Source organism: Haematobia irritans, chromosome 4 (assembly GCF_050003625.1).
Source record: "Haematobia irritans isolate KBUSLIRL chromosome 4, ASM5000362v1, whole genome shotgun sequence".
NCBI lineage: Eukaryota > Metazoa > Arthropoda > Insecta > Diptera > Muscidae > Haematobia > Haematobia irritans.
The window spans coordinates 26044595-26064337 of NC_134400.1; the positions used below are offsets into that span (position 1 = coordinate 26044595).

Consider the following 19743-nt stretch of genomic DNA (forward strand, 5'->3'; position numbering starts at 1 on the left):
AAAATGGTTTTTTGACTGCAATTGGCGTGTTTTATCAACAGCCATTGTCTCACAATCTTTTAGGTTGCTACGATCAAAAATAAAGATTTTATTAAGAACAAGCATATACAGCAGTAAGTTCGGCCGGGCCGAATCTTAAATACCCCCCACCATGAACCAAATATTAGGGTTTCCTTTGAAATTTCAGGAGGGCTTGAGGACTTGAGGACACTTCCCGAAGATAAATTTTCACCTGTGAGGACTATATCAGATTCTGGATTTATAAGAACCATTTTTGTTTGAGTTTTAGAGGAATCATTAACATCTCTTGTAAGTGTGCAAGAAAATTATAAAATAACGTCTTGAAGTTAATTCGGTCTATATGGAGCCATTACCAAATGGACCGATAAAAACTTAATCCGATACACGTTTTTGTGAGCCTAAAATACCAGAATATTTACAATTTCAGGCAAATCAGATAAAAACTACGTGTTCTAGAAACCCAAGGAGTTAAATCGGGAGATCGGTCTATATGGGGGCTATACCAAAATATGGACGAATACTCACAATTTTCGGCACATCTCTTTATGGTCCAAAAATACCTCTAGATTTCCAATTTCAGACAAATTGGATAAAAACTACGGTTTCTATAAGCCCAAGAAGTAAAATCGGGAGATCGGTCTATATGGGGCGTCTTTGTGGTCCTCAATACCTCTAGATTTCCAATTTCAGGTAAATTGAATAAAAACTGCGGTTTCTATAAGCCCAAGAAGTAAAATCGGGAGATCGGTCTATATGGGGGCTATACCAAAACATGGACCGATACTCACCATTTTTGGCACACCTCTTTATGGTCATAAAATACCTCTAGATTTCAAATTTCAGGCAAATTGGATAAAAACTACGATTTCTATAAGCCCAAGACCCCAAATCGGGAGGTCGGTTTATATGGGGACCATAAGCGTAGGAAGGTCTCTGGGGAGGGGGCTTGGACCCCCCAGAAAAATTTTAGCCCCCCCCCAGAATTTGAAACTCTATTTATGATTTTCCATTTTTCAATAAATGTCAATAGTTTTTCTAAATTTTTTTTAACAACTAAACAAGTATATACAATCGCACAAAGTTCCGCTAAAGACTTTCATGAACAATCGAATTACTTGGGTTATGGTAGCAGTTGCCGATGGCAATGTTTGAAGTCAGATATTTCTGAAATAAAGCTGTGGTTGATCTTTTGATTGATTTAGTTTAGTCAATTTAATTAAAAAAATAGTAATTGATATTAAAACTATTCTTTCATAAATTAATATCTTAATAATGCTGCGAAAAAGCGTCGCCAAAAAAGTAGTGAAATGTTCTTTTTGGGTGTAGAAGTGGTGCAAAATTGGCGGAGAAGCAATGAATGTAATATGAGCTTGTCATATGACAAATGTCCACCATTTCAACAGCCGTTGCAATGAATTTGCATCACTTCTTAAGGTGAGATCCGAATTCAGTGTTTTGAATGTGAATTTAATAATTTTGTGATATTTTCCCAAATAAATAATTTTTTTATTGTTTTTATGATTTTTAATGCATTCTGACGCTTGTTTGAAACGTTTTTCTTCGAATAATTTCCAAAAGTATCGATTTTTCTATAATGGATTAAGCAGTTTTATGGCAAATTTTGCAATTTTGCAAAATTTGTACCAATTTATTTATTCTTACTCTTTTTGTAAACTATTTAAAAAAAATAGAAAACAAAAAATTACACATTAAAATATAAAAAAATGAAGTAAAAAACTTCCTGTGTAGTTAAAATAATTGAGGACATTTTTGGAAGTGCTTTTAAAGTTGTGCCTTTAGAACAACTCACAATTTTTTTGCTGGGAAAATTGAGGAACTACTTTTAGTTGCTTTATTATAAATTAATTGTCGAGTTATTTTGATGTTTAATTGTTTAGTCAAATTTATGAAATAAAACAATAATTGAACCTATAAGTTCAGTCTATAAATTTTTAGCTAGGGGGCCTATAGCCCCCCCTAGGAAAATTGCCTAGCTACGCTAATGATGGGGACTATATCAAAACCTGGACCGATATAGCCCATCTTCGAACTTGACCCGCCTGCAGTCAAAAGACGAGTTTGTGCAAAATTTCAGCACGATTGCTTCATTATTGAAGACTGTAGCGTGATTACAACAGACAGACAGACAGACAGACGGACATCGTTATATCGTCTTAGAATTTCTCCCTGATCAAGAATATATATACTTTATATAGTCGGAAATCGATATTTCGATGTGTTACAAACGGAATGACAAACTTATTATACCCCCGTCACCATTCTATGGTGGTGGGTATAAAAATTATTGCAGTTAGTGAGAATAAAGAGACGGCAAGTAAAAACGTTTTTACCTTCTCCTGTAAAAAATGAAAATTGTAGTTACGTTCTTTTGCATTTCTGCCAACGATATGTAGTCTGAGTCGATCTAACCATAAAGTATATATTTTCTGAGTCGATCTAAGCGTGTCCGTCCGTCCGTCTGTTGAAATCACTCCAAAATCCGAACGAAACAAGCTATGGACTTGAAACTTGGCACAAGTAGTTGTTATTGACGTAGGACGAATGGTATTGCAAATGGGCCATATCGGACCACTTTTACGTATAGCCCCCATATAAACCGACGCTCAGATTTTGCTTGCGGAGACTCTTGGAGGAGCACAATTCATCCGATCCGGTTGACATATGGTATATGGTGTTAATATATGATTTCTAACAACCATGCAAAAATTGGTCCATATCAGTCCATAATTATATATATCCCCCATACAAACCGATCCACAGATTTGGTTTGCAGAGCCTCTAAGAGAAGCAAATTTCATCCGATCCGGCTGAAATTTGGTACATGGTGTTAGTATATGGTCTCTAACAACCGTGCACAAATTGGTCCATATCGGTCCATAATTATATGTAGCCCCCATATAAACCGATTCCCAGATTTGGGTTGCGGAGCCTCTAAGAGAAGCAAATTTCATCCGATCCGGCTGAAATTTGTTACATGGTGTAAATATGTGGTCTCTAACAACTACACAAAAATTGGTCCACGTCGGTCCATAATTATATATAGCCCCCATATAAACCGATCCCCAGATTTGACCTCCGGAGCCTCTTGAAGGAGCAAAATTCATCCGATCCGGCTGAAATTTGTTACATGGTGTAAACATGTGGTCTCTAACAACCGTGCACAAATTGGTCCATATCGGTCCATAATTATATGTAGCCCCCATATAAACCGATCCCCAGATTTGGGTTGCGGGTCTCTAAGAGAAGCAAATTTCATCCGATCCGGCTGAAATTTGTTACATGGTGTAAATATGGGGTCTCTAACAACTAGACAAAAATTGGTCCACGTCGGTCCATAATTATATATAGCCCTCTTATAAACCGATCCCCAGATTTGACCTCCGGAGCCTCTTGAAGGAGCAAAACTCATCCGATCCGGTTGAAATTTGGTACATTGCGCTAGTATATGGCCGATAACATTGCCCTTTACGGTTCATAATAACGATTGCCACTCGAGGCAAAAATAATCTACCAAAATTTTATTGGCATAGAAAATTTTGTCAAAATTTTATTTCTATAGAAAATTTTGTCAAAAATTTTATTTCTATAGAAAATTTTGTCAAAATTTTATTTCTATAGAAAATTTTGTCAAAATTTTACTTCTATAGAAAATTTTGTCAAAATTTTATTTCTTTAGAAAATTTTGACAAAAATTTTATTTCTATAGAAAATTTTGACAAAAATTTTATTTCTATAGAAAAAATTTTATTTCTATAGAAAATTTTGTCAAAATTTTACTTCTATAGAAAATTTTGTCAAAATTTTACTTCTATAGAAAATTTTGTCAAAATTTTATTTCTATATAAAATTTTGTCAAAATTTTATTTCTATAGAAAATTTTGTCAAAATTTTATTTCTATAGAAAATTTTGTCAACATTTTATTTCTATAGAAAATTTTGTCAACATTTTATTTCTATAGAAAATTTTGTCAAAATTTTATTTCTATAGAAAATTTTGTCAAAAATTTATTTCTATAGAAAATTTTGTCAAAATTTTATTTCTATAGAAAATTTTGTCAAAATTTTATTTCTATAGAAAATTTTGTCAAAATTTTATTTCTATAGAAAATTTTGTCAAAAATTTTATTTCTATAGAAAATTTTGTCAAAATGTTAGTGCCATAGAAAATTTTGTGAAAATTTTATTTCTATAGAAAATTTTGTCAAAATTTTATTTCTGTAGAAAATTTTGTCAAAGTTTTATTGCCATAGAAAATTTTGTGAAAATTTTATTTCTATAGAAAATTTTGTCAAAATTTTATTTCTATAGAAAATTTTGTCAAAGTTTTATTTCCATAGAAAATTTTGTGAAAATTTTATTTCTATAGAAAATTTTGTGAAAATTTTATTTCTATAGAAAATTTTGTCAAAATTTTATTTCTATAGAAAATTTTGTCAAAATTTTATTTCTATAGAAAATTTTTTCAGAATTATGTTTCTGTAGAAAATTTTGTCAAAGTTTTATTTCTATAGAAAATTTATGAAGCACCTCTTAGTTGGAGAGGAATATATTGCAAAATCTTTTAAAACATCAAGAATTCTAGCAATCTAGCAAACAGTAAAAAATCTACCATTTTTGGTAGAATCGTGTTCATAATTGTATATAGCCCCCACATAAAGCGGTCCCATTTCAATTCTGACTTTATAATTACCGGACAAATGTTCATATCGGTTCGTAATTATTTCTTCCCTATATATATCGGTCAAGAACTGAATATATACGTATTTATTCGGCCTTTGTTTTGCCTAATATATATCCCGCATGGACTAACTCACAATTTAGAAGATGATGTTAAGATGTTTTAAGATACTTTGCCATCGGCCGCAACCCAAGTAATTTAATTGTGGATGACCGTCTTTAGTAGAAGTTTCTACGCAATTCATGGTGGAGGGTACATAAGATTCGGCCTGGCCGAACTTACGGCCACATATAACATAGTTGCTTTTAATTCACATCCAAAACACTGAATTCGAATCACACCTTAAAAAGTGATGCAAATTCAGCGCAACTGCTGTTGAAATGGTGACAAACCCATGTATAATTCATTGCTTCTGCGCCAATTTTGCACCACTTCCGGATCAAAAAAAAAAAAACATTTTCCCTACATTTTTTGGCGACCATTTTTTTGCTGGGTACTTGTGCCATATCAAGTCGATAGCTTGTTTCGTTCGAAAATTAGTTTTGTTTCAACGGACGGACATAACTAAATCGACTCAGAATTCCTCCACGACGTAGAAAATATATACTTTTTGGGGTCTGAGACAAATTTTTTGATTTGAGGCAATTGGAATGACAAAGTTAGTGTATACTCCATCCTGTGGTGGAAGGTATAAGACTGTTACAAATCTAATTAGTATTTTACCTATGAGAAATAGTGCTACTTAAACCACGTTTTTATTACGGTTTCTCCTTTTATAATATGTGCCATTTTTTAGAAACACTCAACTGGATGTACTTATGGCAGCTAATACAAGGTTTTGCTGGAGAAAATACACCGAATTTTACACCGTTCTTACTTATTTGCAATTTTTAACTAACTTAAACTGTATAACTCCGCCTATATCCATTCGAAAAAAAAATCATTGACTAAAATGCATTCTATGTCCAGTTTTTGTGAATCAGGGTCAATGAAATAAATTTTTGTCTGACGCAATACATCACTGGCCAAAAAAACATTCTGAAGTGACAAATGTTGTCGAATTAAAGCATTTATCAGCTTTAAAATAAAATTCAATGAACCAAAAACAATAACCCATAAACAAAAATTTATTGAAACAAAAAAATCACAGAATATTTTTACAGATTTGATGTTATTTCCAAAAGGGATTTTTTTTGTAGTCGTATTATATATCAAAATTTTTCAAAATTTTTATTTTCAAAAGTACCAGTGAAAGGCACGGTCTTGTGTATTGAGTAACGATGAGAAGAAAAGAATTACAGCAAATAATCCTTTCATTGTCCGGTTTTGTAGTTTTTTGGCAAATAGAGGCTAAACTAAATCAACCGAATATTATAATAATTTTAGCTGATGACATGGTAGGTGAACACAAGATATTCATATATGGATTTTATTTGCTGTATGGTATTTTTTGTGGGTACGGCACTTCGTTTGTAAGCAAGGGATCGACTAAAGTGCATTGTTTTATTTCAATAAAGTTTCTTTACGTCGGCTTGTGTGTGCTCAAACAATGTGATCTTTAAATAGAAAAAAAATTAAAAATTTTTGCATTCATTAGGAAAAAAACAAACTAATATACGGCCGAACGGACTCACAATTTGAAGACTTTGAAAAACATTTGAAGTGAGAAACGAAATTTTTTTATTTGTTTAAAATTTAATTCCGGAGTAAAGTTTTGTTTCTTTGTATGTATGAGGTTCTAGGCCAATATTTTAATGTGATATAAACTTATTGATATCGTCAAGTAATTCGTTATCTTATGGCCGAGGATAATACACGGAAAAAATAATTCTTCCCTCTCAAACGAAATTTAAGACAAACAAATATTGTTTCATAAAAAAAGAACTAAAATTATTTTCTGGCTAATTGCATCTCACATTTGTCTCATTTCCACGAGGTTTTTTAGCGGTATTAGCACCTTTTTCGGTAATACAAACAAAGTAGAAGAAATTATTCGATTTTTTAAATGTTTTAAATTTTACCATTCGCATGGACGGAGAATCGAACCGCGGACCATGTAGTTTTTAAGCTAACACACTATCCACTGGGCTACGTAGCTGTTGTTGTCATCAACAGACAACTATCGCTATAGCCATCAACGCACACGCAACGCAAACAGTCAATCAGTTATATTTATATAGCGTAGTTTTGGGCGCCAACGAGCCGATGTAAAGAAACTTTATTTAACAGAAACATACATTTAGTTGACCACCCTGGAACAATGGTTAGCATGCTCGCCTTGCGTACAAAAGTCGAGGGTTCAATCCCTGCTTCGACCGAATATCAAAAAGTTTATTTTTACATATATTTTCACATATATTCCAAAAATGTTCGGAAGATTCCGAAAAGATGTATGGTATTATATACATTTTTACTATGAAACTTCAAAATGTGTCTTATTAAAGACTTAGGTTAGGTTAAAGTGGCAGCCCGATTAAGATTCAGGCTCACTTAGACTATTCAGTCCATTGTGATATATTAAATACTTAAACTAATAGAAAAAACTACGCTCGAAAATCGTGAACGGACGGTAACAAAATGAATGTGAAGCGTTCACAAAAAATCGCAACGGAATGTTCACGGCTTCGACCTCGGGCGTTCACGATTTCAACGGCATTAGTTTTTGTTTGGCCATGAAAAATCTTTAAATATTCGTTATACGTTCTTATGGCAATTCGGTCGGTGGTTCAATATGCCAATGTGACTGTTAACACGTATGGAGCATACAATCCAGGTTCGAGTCACGGTAGCTGATTTTTTTCCTAATAAATTCGTAATCGTTACGTTTTCAGATCATGAACGCTGGTTGTTTAGACAACGCAGGGTGTTATTTTATCGTTGTCAGACTGACGCCGTCTATTCTAGTTTTGACACCAATTGTGTGTTGATCCACATTCATGAACAGGTCGTTTTGAAATGTACACGCCGTTCATAATTTGTTCTATATGTGTAAAGTCAGAAAACGAACAATGCTTGATATTAACAAAATGGACTGTGTTTTTGGATCGAAAAATAAAAATTTTGTAACAAAAATTGTTTTTGGTCATAAAAGCTTGAAATTTTCGAAGAAATTAAAAAGATCTAACAAAAGACAAACGTTTTCGGTACACGTTTTCCAAATGTTATTCTTTTTTGTTTTTATTTTTTTTTTATCAAAATTTTTTAAAAATGTTATTTCTCTAGGAAATTTTGTTAAAATTTTATTTCTATAGAAAATTTTGTAAAAATTTTATTTCTACAGAAAATTTTGTCAAAATTTTATTACTCTAGAAAATTTTGTAAAAAATTTTATTTCTACAGAAAATTTTGCCAAAATTTTATTACTCTAGAAAAGTTTGCCTAAATTTTATTTCTCCAGAAAACTTTTTAAAAATTTTATTTCTCCAGAAAACTTTTTAAAAATTTTATTTCTCTAGAAAATGTTGAATAAATTTTATTTCTCCAGAAAATTTTGTAAACATTTTATTTCTACAGTAAATTTTGCCAAAATTGTATTACTCTAGAAAATTTTGCATAAATTTTATTTCTCCAGAAATTTTTTTTAGAAATTTTATTTCTCTAGGAAAATGTTATTACTCTAGAAAATTTTGCCTAAATTTGTTTTGTTAAAATTTTATTTGTATAGAAAATTTTGTAAAAAAATTTATTTCTACAGAAAATTTTGCTAAAATTTTATTACTCTAGAAAATTTTGCCTAAATTTTATTTCCCCAGAATATTTTTTGAAAATTTTATTTCTCTAGAAAATTTTGTTAAAATTTTATTTCTATAGAAAATTTTGTAAAAATTTTATTTCTACAAAAAGATTGCCTAAATTTTTTGTTAAAATGTTATTTCTATAGAAAATTTTGTAAACATTTTATTTCTACAGAAAATTTTGCCAAAATTTTATTACTCTAGAAAATTTTGCATAAATTTTATTTCTCCAGAAAATTTTTTAAAAATTTTATTTCTCTAGGAAATTTTGTCAAAATTGTATTACTCTAGAAAATTTTGCATGAATTTTATTTCTCCAGAAAATTTTTTAAAAATTTTATTTCTCTAGGAAAATGTCATTACTCTAGAAAATTTTGCCAACATTTTTTTGTTAAAATTTTTTTCTTAGAAAATTTTGTAAAAAATATTATTTCTACAGAAAATTTTGCCAAAATTTTATTACTCTAGAAAATTTTGCCTAAATTTTATTTCTCCAGAAATTTTTTTGAAAATTTTATTTCTCTAGAAAATTTTGTTAAAATTTTATTTCTATAGAAAATTTTGTAAAAATTTTATTTCTACAAAAAGATTGCCTAAATTTGTTGTTAAAATTTTATTTTTATAGAAAATTTTGTAAAAAAAATTTATTTCTACAGAAAATTTTGCCAAAATTTTATTACTCTAGAAAATTTGCCTAAATTTTATTTCTCCAGAAAATTTTTTGAAAATTTTATTTCTCTAGGAAATTTTGCTAAAATTGTATTACTCTAGAAAATTTTGCCAAAATTTTATTACTCTAGATAATTTTTTAAAAAAATTATTTCTATTGAAAATTTTGTCAAAATTTTATTTATCTAGAAAATTTTGTCAACATTTTATTTATCCAGAAAATTTTGTCAAAATTTTATTACTCTATAAAATTTTGTCAAAATTTTTTTTTAATAGAAAACTTTTTCAATTTTTTTTTCTATAGGGAACTTTTTCAATATTTTATTTTTTTATAAAAATTAAAGTACATTTTAGTTGGAAAGGAATATTTTGCAAAATCTACCAAAATTTCAAGAATTCTACCGTAGATTGGAAGAACAGTAAAATATCTACCATTTTTTGGTCGAATTCTACTAACTGTGACAACCGTAATAGTCACATTATAAATGATTATTGTGATATAATTAATATTCCTCTGTATTTATTTCATTTATTTTATACAGGGATCTGATGATGTCAGTTTTCGAGGTCAACGGGAATTTCTAACACCCAATATTGATGCCTTGGCCTATCATGGGAAAATTTTGAATCGTTTCTATACCCATTCAATGTGTTCCCCATCAAGATCAACCCTTTTAACTGGAATGTATCCCATACATATAGGTAGGATTTCATTTTATTCTGCAGAACTTGGGCATACTAACAGCCGACTCTGTATTTATAGGTAGTCAACATTTTGTCCTGTATAATGATGAACCTTGGGGACTTTTGGAAAATCATCTAACAATGTCCACGATTTTCCAAGCACATGGTTATTCAACAAATTTAATAGGAAAATGGCATTTGGGTATGGGTCGTAAAGAGTTTACACCAACCTATAATGGTTTTGATTATCACTATGGATTTTGGGGTGGATTTATTGATTACTATCTTAAGAGGTCTCAAAGTGTGGTAACTAAAAGAAAAAAAATAATTTCCCATTTTCCGATATTCGGAATCGCATATAGCAAGAGTTTAATGTTCTTATAAAGAAAAAAATTGAGATAACGAATATCGGAACATACCCCAATATTTTTTGTTTTAGTTTATTTGATTTTCTCTTGCTTTCCAGAATACTTCAATTGGCTATGATTTCCATAGAAATCTTGATATTTTGTGTACCCCAAATGATGTCTACGCTACAGATCTTTTTACGAATGAAGCAGAACGTATTATCTTGGAGAATAATGGTTCTAAACCCTTGTTCCTAATGTTAGCCCATTCTGCTCCACATACAGGAAATCTTGATGATCTTATGCAGGCTCCACCTGAGGAAATTGAAAAATTTTCCTATATACCCGATATACAAAGACGAATATATGCTGGTAAGTTTAATCGGGATCGGGGTGACATTTTGAGTCGATCTAGTGATGATCGTCCGTTCGCCTGTTGAAATTCCTCTAACTTCACCCATAAAAAAATTAGAGTACAGCGGCCACGTTTGAAAACAATCCGTTCATAACGGAGAACGATCAAATGATAACATGCGTTTTAAAAAGAATAACCAGCGTTCGTGATATGGAAACATAATGGTTACGAATTTGTAATGAGACATGCACGCTTGAACTTTAAATGCCAAACAAGAGCTATTAGGATCCAGGTTCGGATTTTTTTTATATTTTTAGATTTTTTTTTCAAAATGTTACTTCTATAGAATATTTGTCGAAATTTTGTTTCTATAGGAAATTTTGTCAAAATTTTATTTCTATAGAAAATTTTGTCAAAATTTTATTTCTGTAGAAAATTTTATCAAAATTTTATTTCTATAGGAAATTTTGTCAAAATTTTATTTCTATAGAAGTTTTCGTCAACATTTTATTTCTATAGAAAATTTTGACAAAATTTTATTTCTATAGAAAATTTTGTCAAAATTTTATTTCTATGGAAAATTATATCAAAATTTTATTTCTATGGACATTTTTGTCAAAATTTTATTTCTATAGAACATGGTTTCCAAATTTTATTTCTATAGAAAAAATTTTCCAAACATATATTTCTATAGAAAGCCTTTTCAAAATTTCATTTCAATGGAAAATTTTGTCAAAATTATATATCTGTAGGAATTTTTTTCAAAGTTTTATTTCTATAGAAAATGTCAAAATTTTATTTCCATAGAAAATTTTGTCAAAATATTATTTATATAGGAAATTTTGTAAATTTTTGTTTCTATACGAAACTTTGTCAAAATTTTATTTCCATAGAAAATTTTGTCAAAAGTTTATTTCTAAGGAAATTTTGTGAAAATTTTATTTCTAACGAAACTTTGTCAAAATAGGGAGCCACCGTGGTGCAATGGTTAGCATGACCGCCTTGCATACACAAGGTCGTGGGTTCGATTCCTCCTTCGACCGAACACCAAAAAGTTTTTCAGCGGTGGATTATCCCACCTCAGTAATGCTGGTGACATTTCTGAGGGTTTCAAAGCTTCTCTAAGTGGTTTCAGTGCAAAGTGGAACGCCGCTCGGACTCGGCTATAAAAAGGAGGTCCCTTGTCATTGAGCTTAACATGGAATCGGGCAGCACTCAGTGATAAGAGAGAAGTTCACCAATGTGGTATCACAATGGACTGAATAGTCTAAGTGAGCCTGATACATCGGGCTGCCACCTAACCTAACCTAACCTAACCTTGTCAAAATTTTATTTCTATAGAAAAGTTTGTAAATTTTTTTCTGTAGGAAATTTAGTATAAATTTTACATCTATAGAATATTTTGTCAAAATTTTATTTCTATAGAAAATTTTGTCAAAATTTAGTTTCTATAGAAAATTTTGTCAAATTTTGTTTCTATGGAAAATTATATCAAAACTTTATATCAATGGAAAATTTTGTAAAAATTTTATTTTTATAGAACATGGTTTCCAAATTTTATTTCTATAGAAAAAATTTTGCAAACATATATTTCTATAGAAAGCCTTTTCAACATTTCATTTCAATGGAAAATTTTGTCAAAATTTGATATCTGTAGAAAATTTTTTCAAAATTTTATTTCCATAGAAAATTTTTTCAAAATATTATTTATATAGGAAATTTTGAGAATTTTTTTTTTCTATACGAAACTTTGTCAAAATTTTATTTCCATAGAAAATTTTGTCAAAAGTATATTTCTATAGGAAATTTTGTGAAAATTTTATTTCTAACGAAACTTTGTCAAAATTTTATTTCTATAGAAGTTTTTGTCAACATTTTATTTCTATAGAAAATTTTGTCAAAATTTTATTTCTATAGAAAATTTTGTCAAAATCTTATTTCTATGGAAAATTATATCAAAATTTTATTTCTGTAGACTTTTTTGTCAAAATGTTATTTCTATAGAACATGGTTTCCAAATTTTGTTTCTATAGAAAAATTTTTCCAAACTATATTTCTATAGAAAGCTTTTTCAAAATTACATTTTTATAGAAAGTTCTGTCAAAATTTTATTTCCATAGAAAATTTTGTGAAAATTTTATTTCTATACGAAACTGTGTCAAAATTTTATTTCTATAGAAATTTTTATCAATATTTTATTTCTATAGAAATTTTTGTCAATATTTTATTTCTATAGAAAATTGTGTCAAAATTTTATTTCTATTGAAAATTTTGTCATTTCCCCATATAAAATGTAATTAAAAAATGTACAGTCAAATATTCATTTATGCCATCTTCTTTTCAGCTATGGTCTCGAAATTGGATGAAAGCATTGGAAAAGTCATAGAATCTTTGGACAAAGCTCAAATGTTAGAAAACTCAATAATATTATTCTATAGTGATAATGGAGGCCCCACAAGGGGTATGTTCAATAACACTGCCTCTAATTGGCCATTGAGAGGAGTATGTATAACAATGAATAAATGACAAAAGTTAATTAGAACAAATTTTATTTCCATAGCAAAAGAACTCTCCATGGGAAGGTGCTGCCCGGGTGCCTGGAGTTATATGGAGCCCCTTGATAAAAAATAAAGCTTCAATTAGTGAGCAACCAATTTATGTGGGTGATTTATTGCCCACATTTGCAGCAGCGGCTAATATAAAATTGGAATACAAATTAGATGGCATTAATATCTGGCCCGATTTGAAATCAGATGAAACTAATCGATGGCCTCAAATGCATATGGAACGAGAAATAGTCCATATGCTAGACGATATATGGAATTTGACTTCCTATATGAGAGGTCAATATAAATATATCCAAGGCACTACATCAGATGGCCAATATGATGATGTCTTATCCCAAAGAAATCCCAACGTTATTGATCCAAGAGATATTGTTTATGGTCAAACAATTAAAGCCACTCCCACTTCGATAATCTTAGAACGATACGATGATGAATTACTTACAATTGAGAAAATGATTGAATTGCGTAAACAGTCTGGTATTATATGTAGTCGATCGGGCTCATCATGTGAACCCCTTAGCGAAGAGTGTCTATTCAATATATGGCTCGATCCTTGCGAACAAAACAATTTAGCAAAGGATCCTATGTACGCCAACGTTTTGAAGAAAATGCGCCAGAAAGTAGAAGTATTTCGAAAATCGGCTGTTCCACCCCGAACCGGTCGAATACTTCCTGAATATGCACCCGAGAGACATAATTGTCTCTGGACAAACTTCTTAAATGAAGCACCAATTGAATGTAAGTATTTTCGGATTTTTTTTTAATTACACCATTAACTTTCTGTGTTATTCATTTTCAGATATTTTACAGTGTAACACCAAGACAATACCATGTCAATCTGTTTAGAAGTGTAGTGTATAATTGTGATAATTGTATTTTTTAACTAATACCAAAGAATTTAATAAATATTTCTACCTCAATTTTATTCATTAATGGGAAAAAATCTCTTAGGTTTGGTATAGCCCGTTATTTCAGGCTAACTTACAATATTCATTCAATTGTGATACTACCGCGGTGAACTTCTCTCATACTACTGAGTGTGACCCGATGTTTAGCTCATGAGTCCAAACGGCGTTTCGGTGAAACCACTTAGAGAAGCCTTTGAAACCCTCGGATGTGAGAGGGGATAATCCAAATATAAATTCTTGATCCTTGTCTGAACGAATTTTTATACCCTCCACCATAGGATTGGGGGTATATTGACTTTGTCATTCCGTTTGTAACACATCGAAATATTGATCTCAGACCCCAAAAATATATTCGGGGCCGTGGAGAAATTCTGAGCCGATCTCGCGATGTCCGTCCTTTCGTCTACCTTCCGAACGAAACAAGATAACGACTTGAAGTATCGGACAACTTTTAGGTATAATCCCCATATAAACATATAAACACATCATCCGATGCGGTGGAAATTTGGTACATAGTGTAAGTATGACAACTACACAGAAAAAAAAGCATACTCGGTTCCAAAGATTTTGTCTTTACTTTAAGAAATTTGGTATTGATTCCGAGCCAAAGAAGCGGAGAATACAAGTAAGGATACTTTTAAGACACAATTCTCTTTTAAATTTAGGTTTTGTGTACTTGCTTCTAGGAAGCAAATTTTAATTTTTCGCTTTCTCAGCTTTTTTTCTTCAAAGACCTTTAAAAACGAGTTAACGGCAACTTTATTTTCCAAATTAAGACTCGACTCCAGTAGAAATTATGCTATGTTTGAAGTAAAAACTTCTTTAAAATTAAGTTTTGAAAAACATGTCCAATATTTGAACTATTTTTTGCTTTGTAGTCAAGATGCAAAAAGACAACAAATTTAAAGACAATTTCATTAAATTTAAAGAATTTTTCTGAATTATTAAAGTCAAGTTGACCTTAGCCTATAAATTTTTTCTTTCATGTTAAGATACCCATTTGTAAGTAAAATCACTTAATTATAAGAACATTACAACTTCATTGAAAAGTTTATCGACTTTTGGACAAGGAAAATAACTTTATTTTAGAGAAATGCGTCTTCTATGCTAAGTAAAATTTGTATTCGTATTTTAAAGACATGAAATCTTTGACCTCAGGACAATATTTTTTTCAGTGTAACAACCATTGGTCAATATCGGCCCATAATTATGTATAGCCCCCATATAACCGATCCTCAGATTTGGATAGCAGAGCCTCTTGGAGGATCAAAATTCATTCGATCTGATTGATAAGTGGTGTTAATCTAGGTCTCTAACAAACATACAAAAATTGGTTAAAAATTGAATAAATTCAAATTTGCTTCCTCAAATCAAGTACGCAAAATAAAATTTTAAGGAGAACTGTACCATAAATGCATCCTCACTTCAATTTTCTGCTTCTTTGGCTCAGAATCAATAATGGTACATAGGATTCGGCTGGCTGAAATTTTCACCATATATGTCCTTTTTTAAGAAATATGAAATATTAACAATTACAGAAATATTAAAAGAAAGACTTTGCATGGACATTAAAAGACAGGGATCCAAGCAAAATTTAATTTTTCATATGAAAATGTTTCGCATTTCGTTAATCGATAACTTAGCACTAAAAAAAAAATATTGTCGTGAGCCCAAAGATTTCATGTCCTTAAAATCAAATGCGCATTTCTCTGATATAAAGTCTTTTTCCTTATCCAAACGTTGATAAACTTTACAATGAAGTCGTTCTGTCCTATATAATAAAGTGATTCGACTTAAAAATGGGTATAATAACATGAAAGAAAATATTTTTGTAGATTATTTTTGGCTCGAGTGGCAATCGTGATTTTTCTGTGATTGGGGGTCGGTTTATTTGGGGGGCTATATATAATATAGATCGATACGGACCAATTTTGGCATGGCTGTTATCGGCCATACACTTGCGAAATGTACCAAATTTCAACCGGATCGGATGAATTTTGCACCTTCAAGAGGCTCCGGAGGTCAAATCTGGGGATCGGTTTATATGGGGGCAATATATAATTATGAACCGATATGGACCAATTTTTGCATGTACAAACATTCTTTTCCTCTGTTGGTTTAGCTACACTTGTAGTTTAGTCAATGCATGGTTTTAAGCTGAAATAAAAAAACAACAACAATGCTTAAAGAACAAAACCAACAATAACAAAACAAAATGAATGAAAATTTTATTTCTATAGAAAATTTTGTCAAAATTTTATTTCTATAGAAAATTTTGTCAAAACTTTATTTCTATAGAAAATTTTGTCAAAATTTTATTTCTATAGAAAATTTTGTTAAAACTTTATTTTTATAGAAAATATTGTCAAAATTTTATTTCTATAGAAAATTTTGTCAACATTTTATTTCTATAGAAAAATTTGTCAAAATTTTATTTCTATAGAAAATTTTGTCAAAATTTTATTTCTATAGAAAATTTTGTCAAAATTTTATTTCTATAGAAAATTTTGTCAAAACTTTATTTCTATAGAAAATTTTGTCAAAACCTTATGTCTATAGAAAATTTTGACAAAATTTTATTTCTATAGAAAATTTTGGCTAAATTTTATTTCTATAGAAAATTTTGTCAAAATTTTATTTCTATAGAAAATTTTGTCAAAATTTTATTTCTATAGAAAATTTTTTCAAAATTTTATTTGTATAGAAAATTTTGTCAAAATTTTATTTCTATAGAAAATTTTGTCAAAATTTTATTTCTATAGAAAATTTTTTCAAAATTTTATTTCTATAGAAAATTTTGTCAAAATTTTATTTCTATAGAAAATTTTGTCAAAATTTTATTTCTATAGAAAATTTTGTCAAAATTTTATTTCTATAGAAATTTTTGTCAAATTTTTATTTCTATAGAAATTTTTTTCAAATTTTTATTTCTATAGAAAATTTTGTCAAAATTTTATTTCTATAGAAAATTTTGTCAAATTTATATTTCTATAGAAAATGTTGTCAAAATTTTATTTCTATAGAAAATTTTGTCAACATTTTATTTCTATAGAAAATTTTGTCAAAATTTTATTTCTATAGAAAATTTTGTCAAAATTTTATTTCTATAGAAAATTTTGTCAAAATTTTATTTCTATAGAAAATTTTTTCAAAATTTTATTTCTATAGAAAATTTTGTCAAAATTTTATTTCTATAGAAAATTTTGTCAAAATTTTATTTCTGTAGAAATTTTTGTCAAATTTTTATTTCTACGGAAAATTTTGTCAAAATTTATTGCTATAGAAATTTTTATCAAAATTTTATTTCTATAGAAAATTTTGACAAAATTTTATTTCCATAGACAATTTTGTCAAAATTTTATTTCTATAGAAAATTTTGTCAAAATTTTATTTCTATAGAAAATTTTGTCAAACTGAATTATATACGTATTTGATTGGCCTTTTTTGTTTAATATATAGCCCGTATGGACTAAGTTACACTGAAAAAAAAGCATACCCGGTTCCAAAGGTTTTGTCTTTATCTTAAAAAATTTGGTATTGATTCCGAGCCAAAGAAGCGGAGAATACAAGTAAGGATACTTTTAAGACACAATTCTCTTTTAAAATCGGGTTTTGTGTACTTGCTTCTAGGAAGCAAATTTTAATTTTTCACATTTTCAGCTTTTTTTCTTCATATGATATCAAAATCCTTTAAAAACAAGTTAACGACGACTTAATTTTCCAAATTAAGACTCGACTTCTAGAAGAAATTATACTGTGTTTCAAGTAAAAAACGTCTTTAAAATAAAGTGTTGAAAAACATGTCCTATATTTGAACGATTTTTTGCTTTGTAGTCAAGATGCAAAAAGACAACAAATTTAAAGACAATTTCATTAAATTTAAAGATTTTTTCTAAATTATTAAAGTCAAGTTGACCTTAGCCCTAACATTTTTTCTTTCATGTTATGATATCCATTTTTAAATCAAATCACTTAATTATAAGGTCAATACCACTTTATTGAAAAGTTTATCGACCTTTGGTCGAGGAAAAAAACTTTATACTAAAGAAATGCGTCTTCTATGCTAAGCAAAATTTGCATTCGTATTTTAAAGACATGAAATCTTTGACCTCACGACAATATTTTTTTCAGTGTACAATTTAGAAGACGGTGTTAAGAAGTTTTAAGATACCTTGCCATCGGCAAATGTAGCCGCAACCCAAGTAATTCGATTGTCGATGACAGTCGGTAGTAGAAGTTTCTACGCAATCCATGGTGGAGGGTACATAAGATTCGGCCTGGTCGAACTTACGGCCGTATATACTTGTTTTACTTGAAACATAGCATAATTTCTACTGGAAGTCGAGTCTGAATTTGAAAATTTATGTTGTTATTAACACATTTGCAAATGATTTTGATAGCATATGAAGAAAACAATTAGAAAAAACGAAAAATTAAAATTTGCTTGCCAGAATCAAGTACACAAAACCCAAATGTAAAAGAGAATTGCGTGTTAAAAGTATCCTTACTTGAATACCCCGCTTCTTCGGCTCGGAATCAATACCAAAATCATTAGGGTAAAGACAAAATCTTTAGAACCGGGCATGCTTTTTTTCAGTGTGGGTTTTCGAACTCAAACAAATCGCACTCATGCAAATCGAGCCAGACATATATATATTATATTTATTAATAAATCATTGCATACTTTTAGGCACCATTTTTGTTGAAATTACTCTTGAAATACTCGGACGACTTTTAAATCAAAAGTCAGCAGAAAGGAAATTAATCACATACAAATATTTAATATATGTTAATTACGTATATGTTTCCTCAAATGTATCCCCCATAATATACGCCTTCAGTTACACTGTTTAAAGGTTTTCAAAACATTATCTAGATTTCAATGTACCCCCATTAATTTGAGTTATATTTATTTTTATACCCACCTCTATAGGATGGTGATGGAGGTAGATTTAGTTTATCATTCGATTTGTAAAACATCGAAATTTCGATTTTCGTCAGTATAAAGAATATATATTCTTGATCAAGGTGAAATTCTGAGACGATTTAACGATATCCGCCTGACTATTATAATCAAAGTAACACCGAAAAAAAAGTAAACTACATTATGGGAAAAATGAACTATCTTGTGCGAAAATTGAACTAAATTGTATTCCAAAATTTCAAATTCTTTAAAATTTTCCAACATTTTTGGATTCTTAATTACTATTTATGAAATTCATTTTTCTCGAAAAGAAAAAACTTAACTAAAAATAAAGAAAAAATTTAAGCGTTAAATTATTCCCATTTTAACAACGCTGTAGTTCTTCTTACTATTACTATTTTTGAGAAGTGTACGAAAAACTTCGTCTGTTTTAGTTAGAATTGAACTAATTTATAAGTCATTGAAATTTTACTGTCATTTAGTTCATAAAATTTTTGAGACATACATAGAATAATGAAAAAATCGTTGGGCTGGTGTAAAGTTCTTACAAAATTTTAAAAATAAACTAAAATAAAATAAAATTTTTGCAATAAATCTTAGTTCATTTTAGCATCATTTTTACAACAGACTTTTTTTCTGTGAAAGTCTTCAATAATGAAGCTATCGATTGGTAATTTGATTATGATATATCCCATATAAACCAGACCCCTGACTTGATTTTTTGATCAAAGAGAATCTTTGCATCGCTTCTCATAAATGCTTAAAGGAAATTCTTTTTAACAAAAGTTAGGTCAGGTTACCTATCATAACCTATTGCTTGGCCTAAAAATTTGGG

At 29.4% G+C, this 19743-nt stretch overlaps 1 protein-coding gene across 1 annotated transcript; it reads left to right on the forward strand.

Moving 5' to 3' along the window:
* Positions 1-6000: 6000 nt before the first annotated feature.
* Positions 6001-13922, forward strand: LOC142235325 (arylsulfatase J-like). The gene is made up of 7 exons (XM_075306580.1): positions 6001-6117; positions 9666-9825; positions 9887-10110; positions 10274-10526; positions 12854-13011; positions 13070-13814; positions 13876-13922. The coding sequence occupies exons 1-7, from the start codon at positions 6001-6003 to the stop codon at positions 13920-13922; spliced, it is 1704 nt and encodes a 567-aa protein (XP_075162695.1).
* The last annotated feature ends 5821 nt before the right edge of the window (positions 13923-19743 follow it).

Coding starts and splice junctions, on each gene's coding strand:
- LOC142235325 (XM_075306580.1), top strand. CDS start 6,001: ATGAGAAGAAAAGAATTACAGCAAATAATCCTTTCATTGTCCGGTTTT. Junction 6,118..9,665: donor TAATTTTAGCTGATGACATG/GTAGGTGAACAC, acceptor TATTTTATACAG/GGATCTGATGATGTCAGTTT. Junction 10,527..12,853: donor ACAAAGACGAATATATGCTG/GTAAGTTTAATC, acceptor TCTTCTTTTCAG/CTATGGTCTCGAAATTGGAT.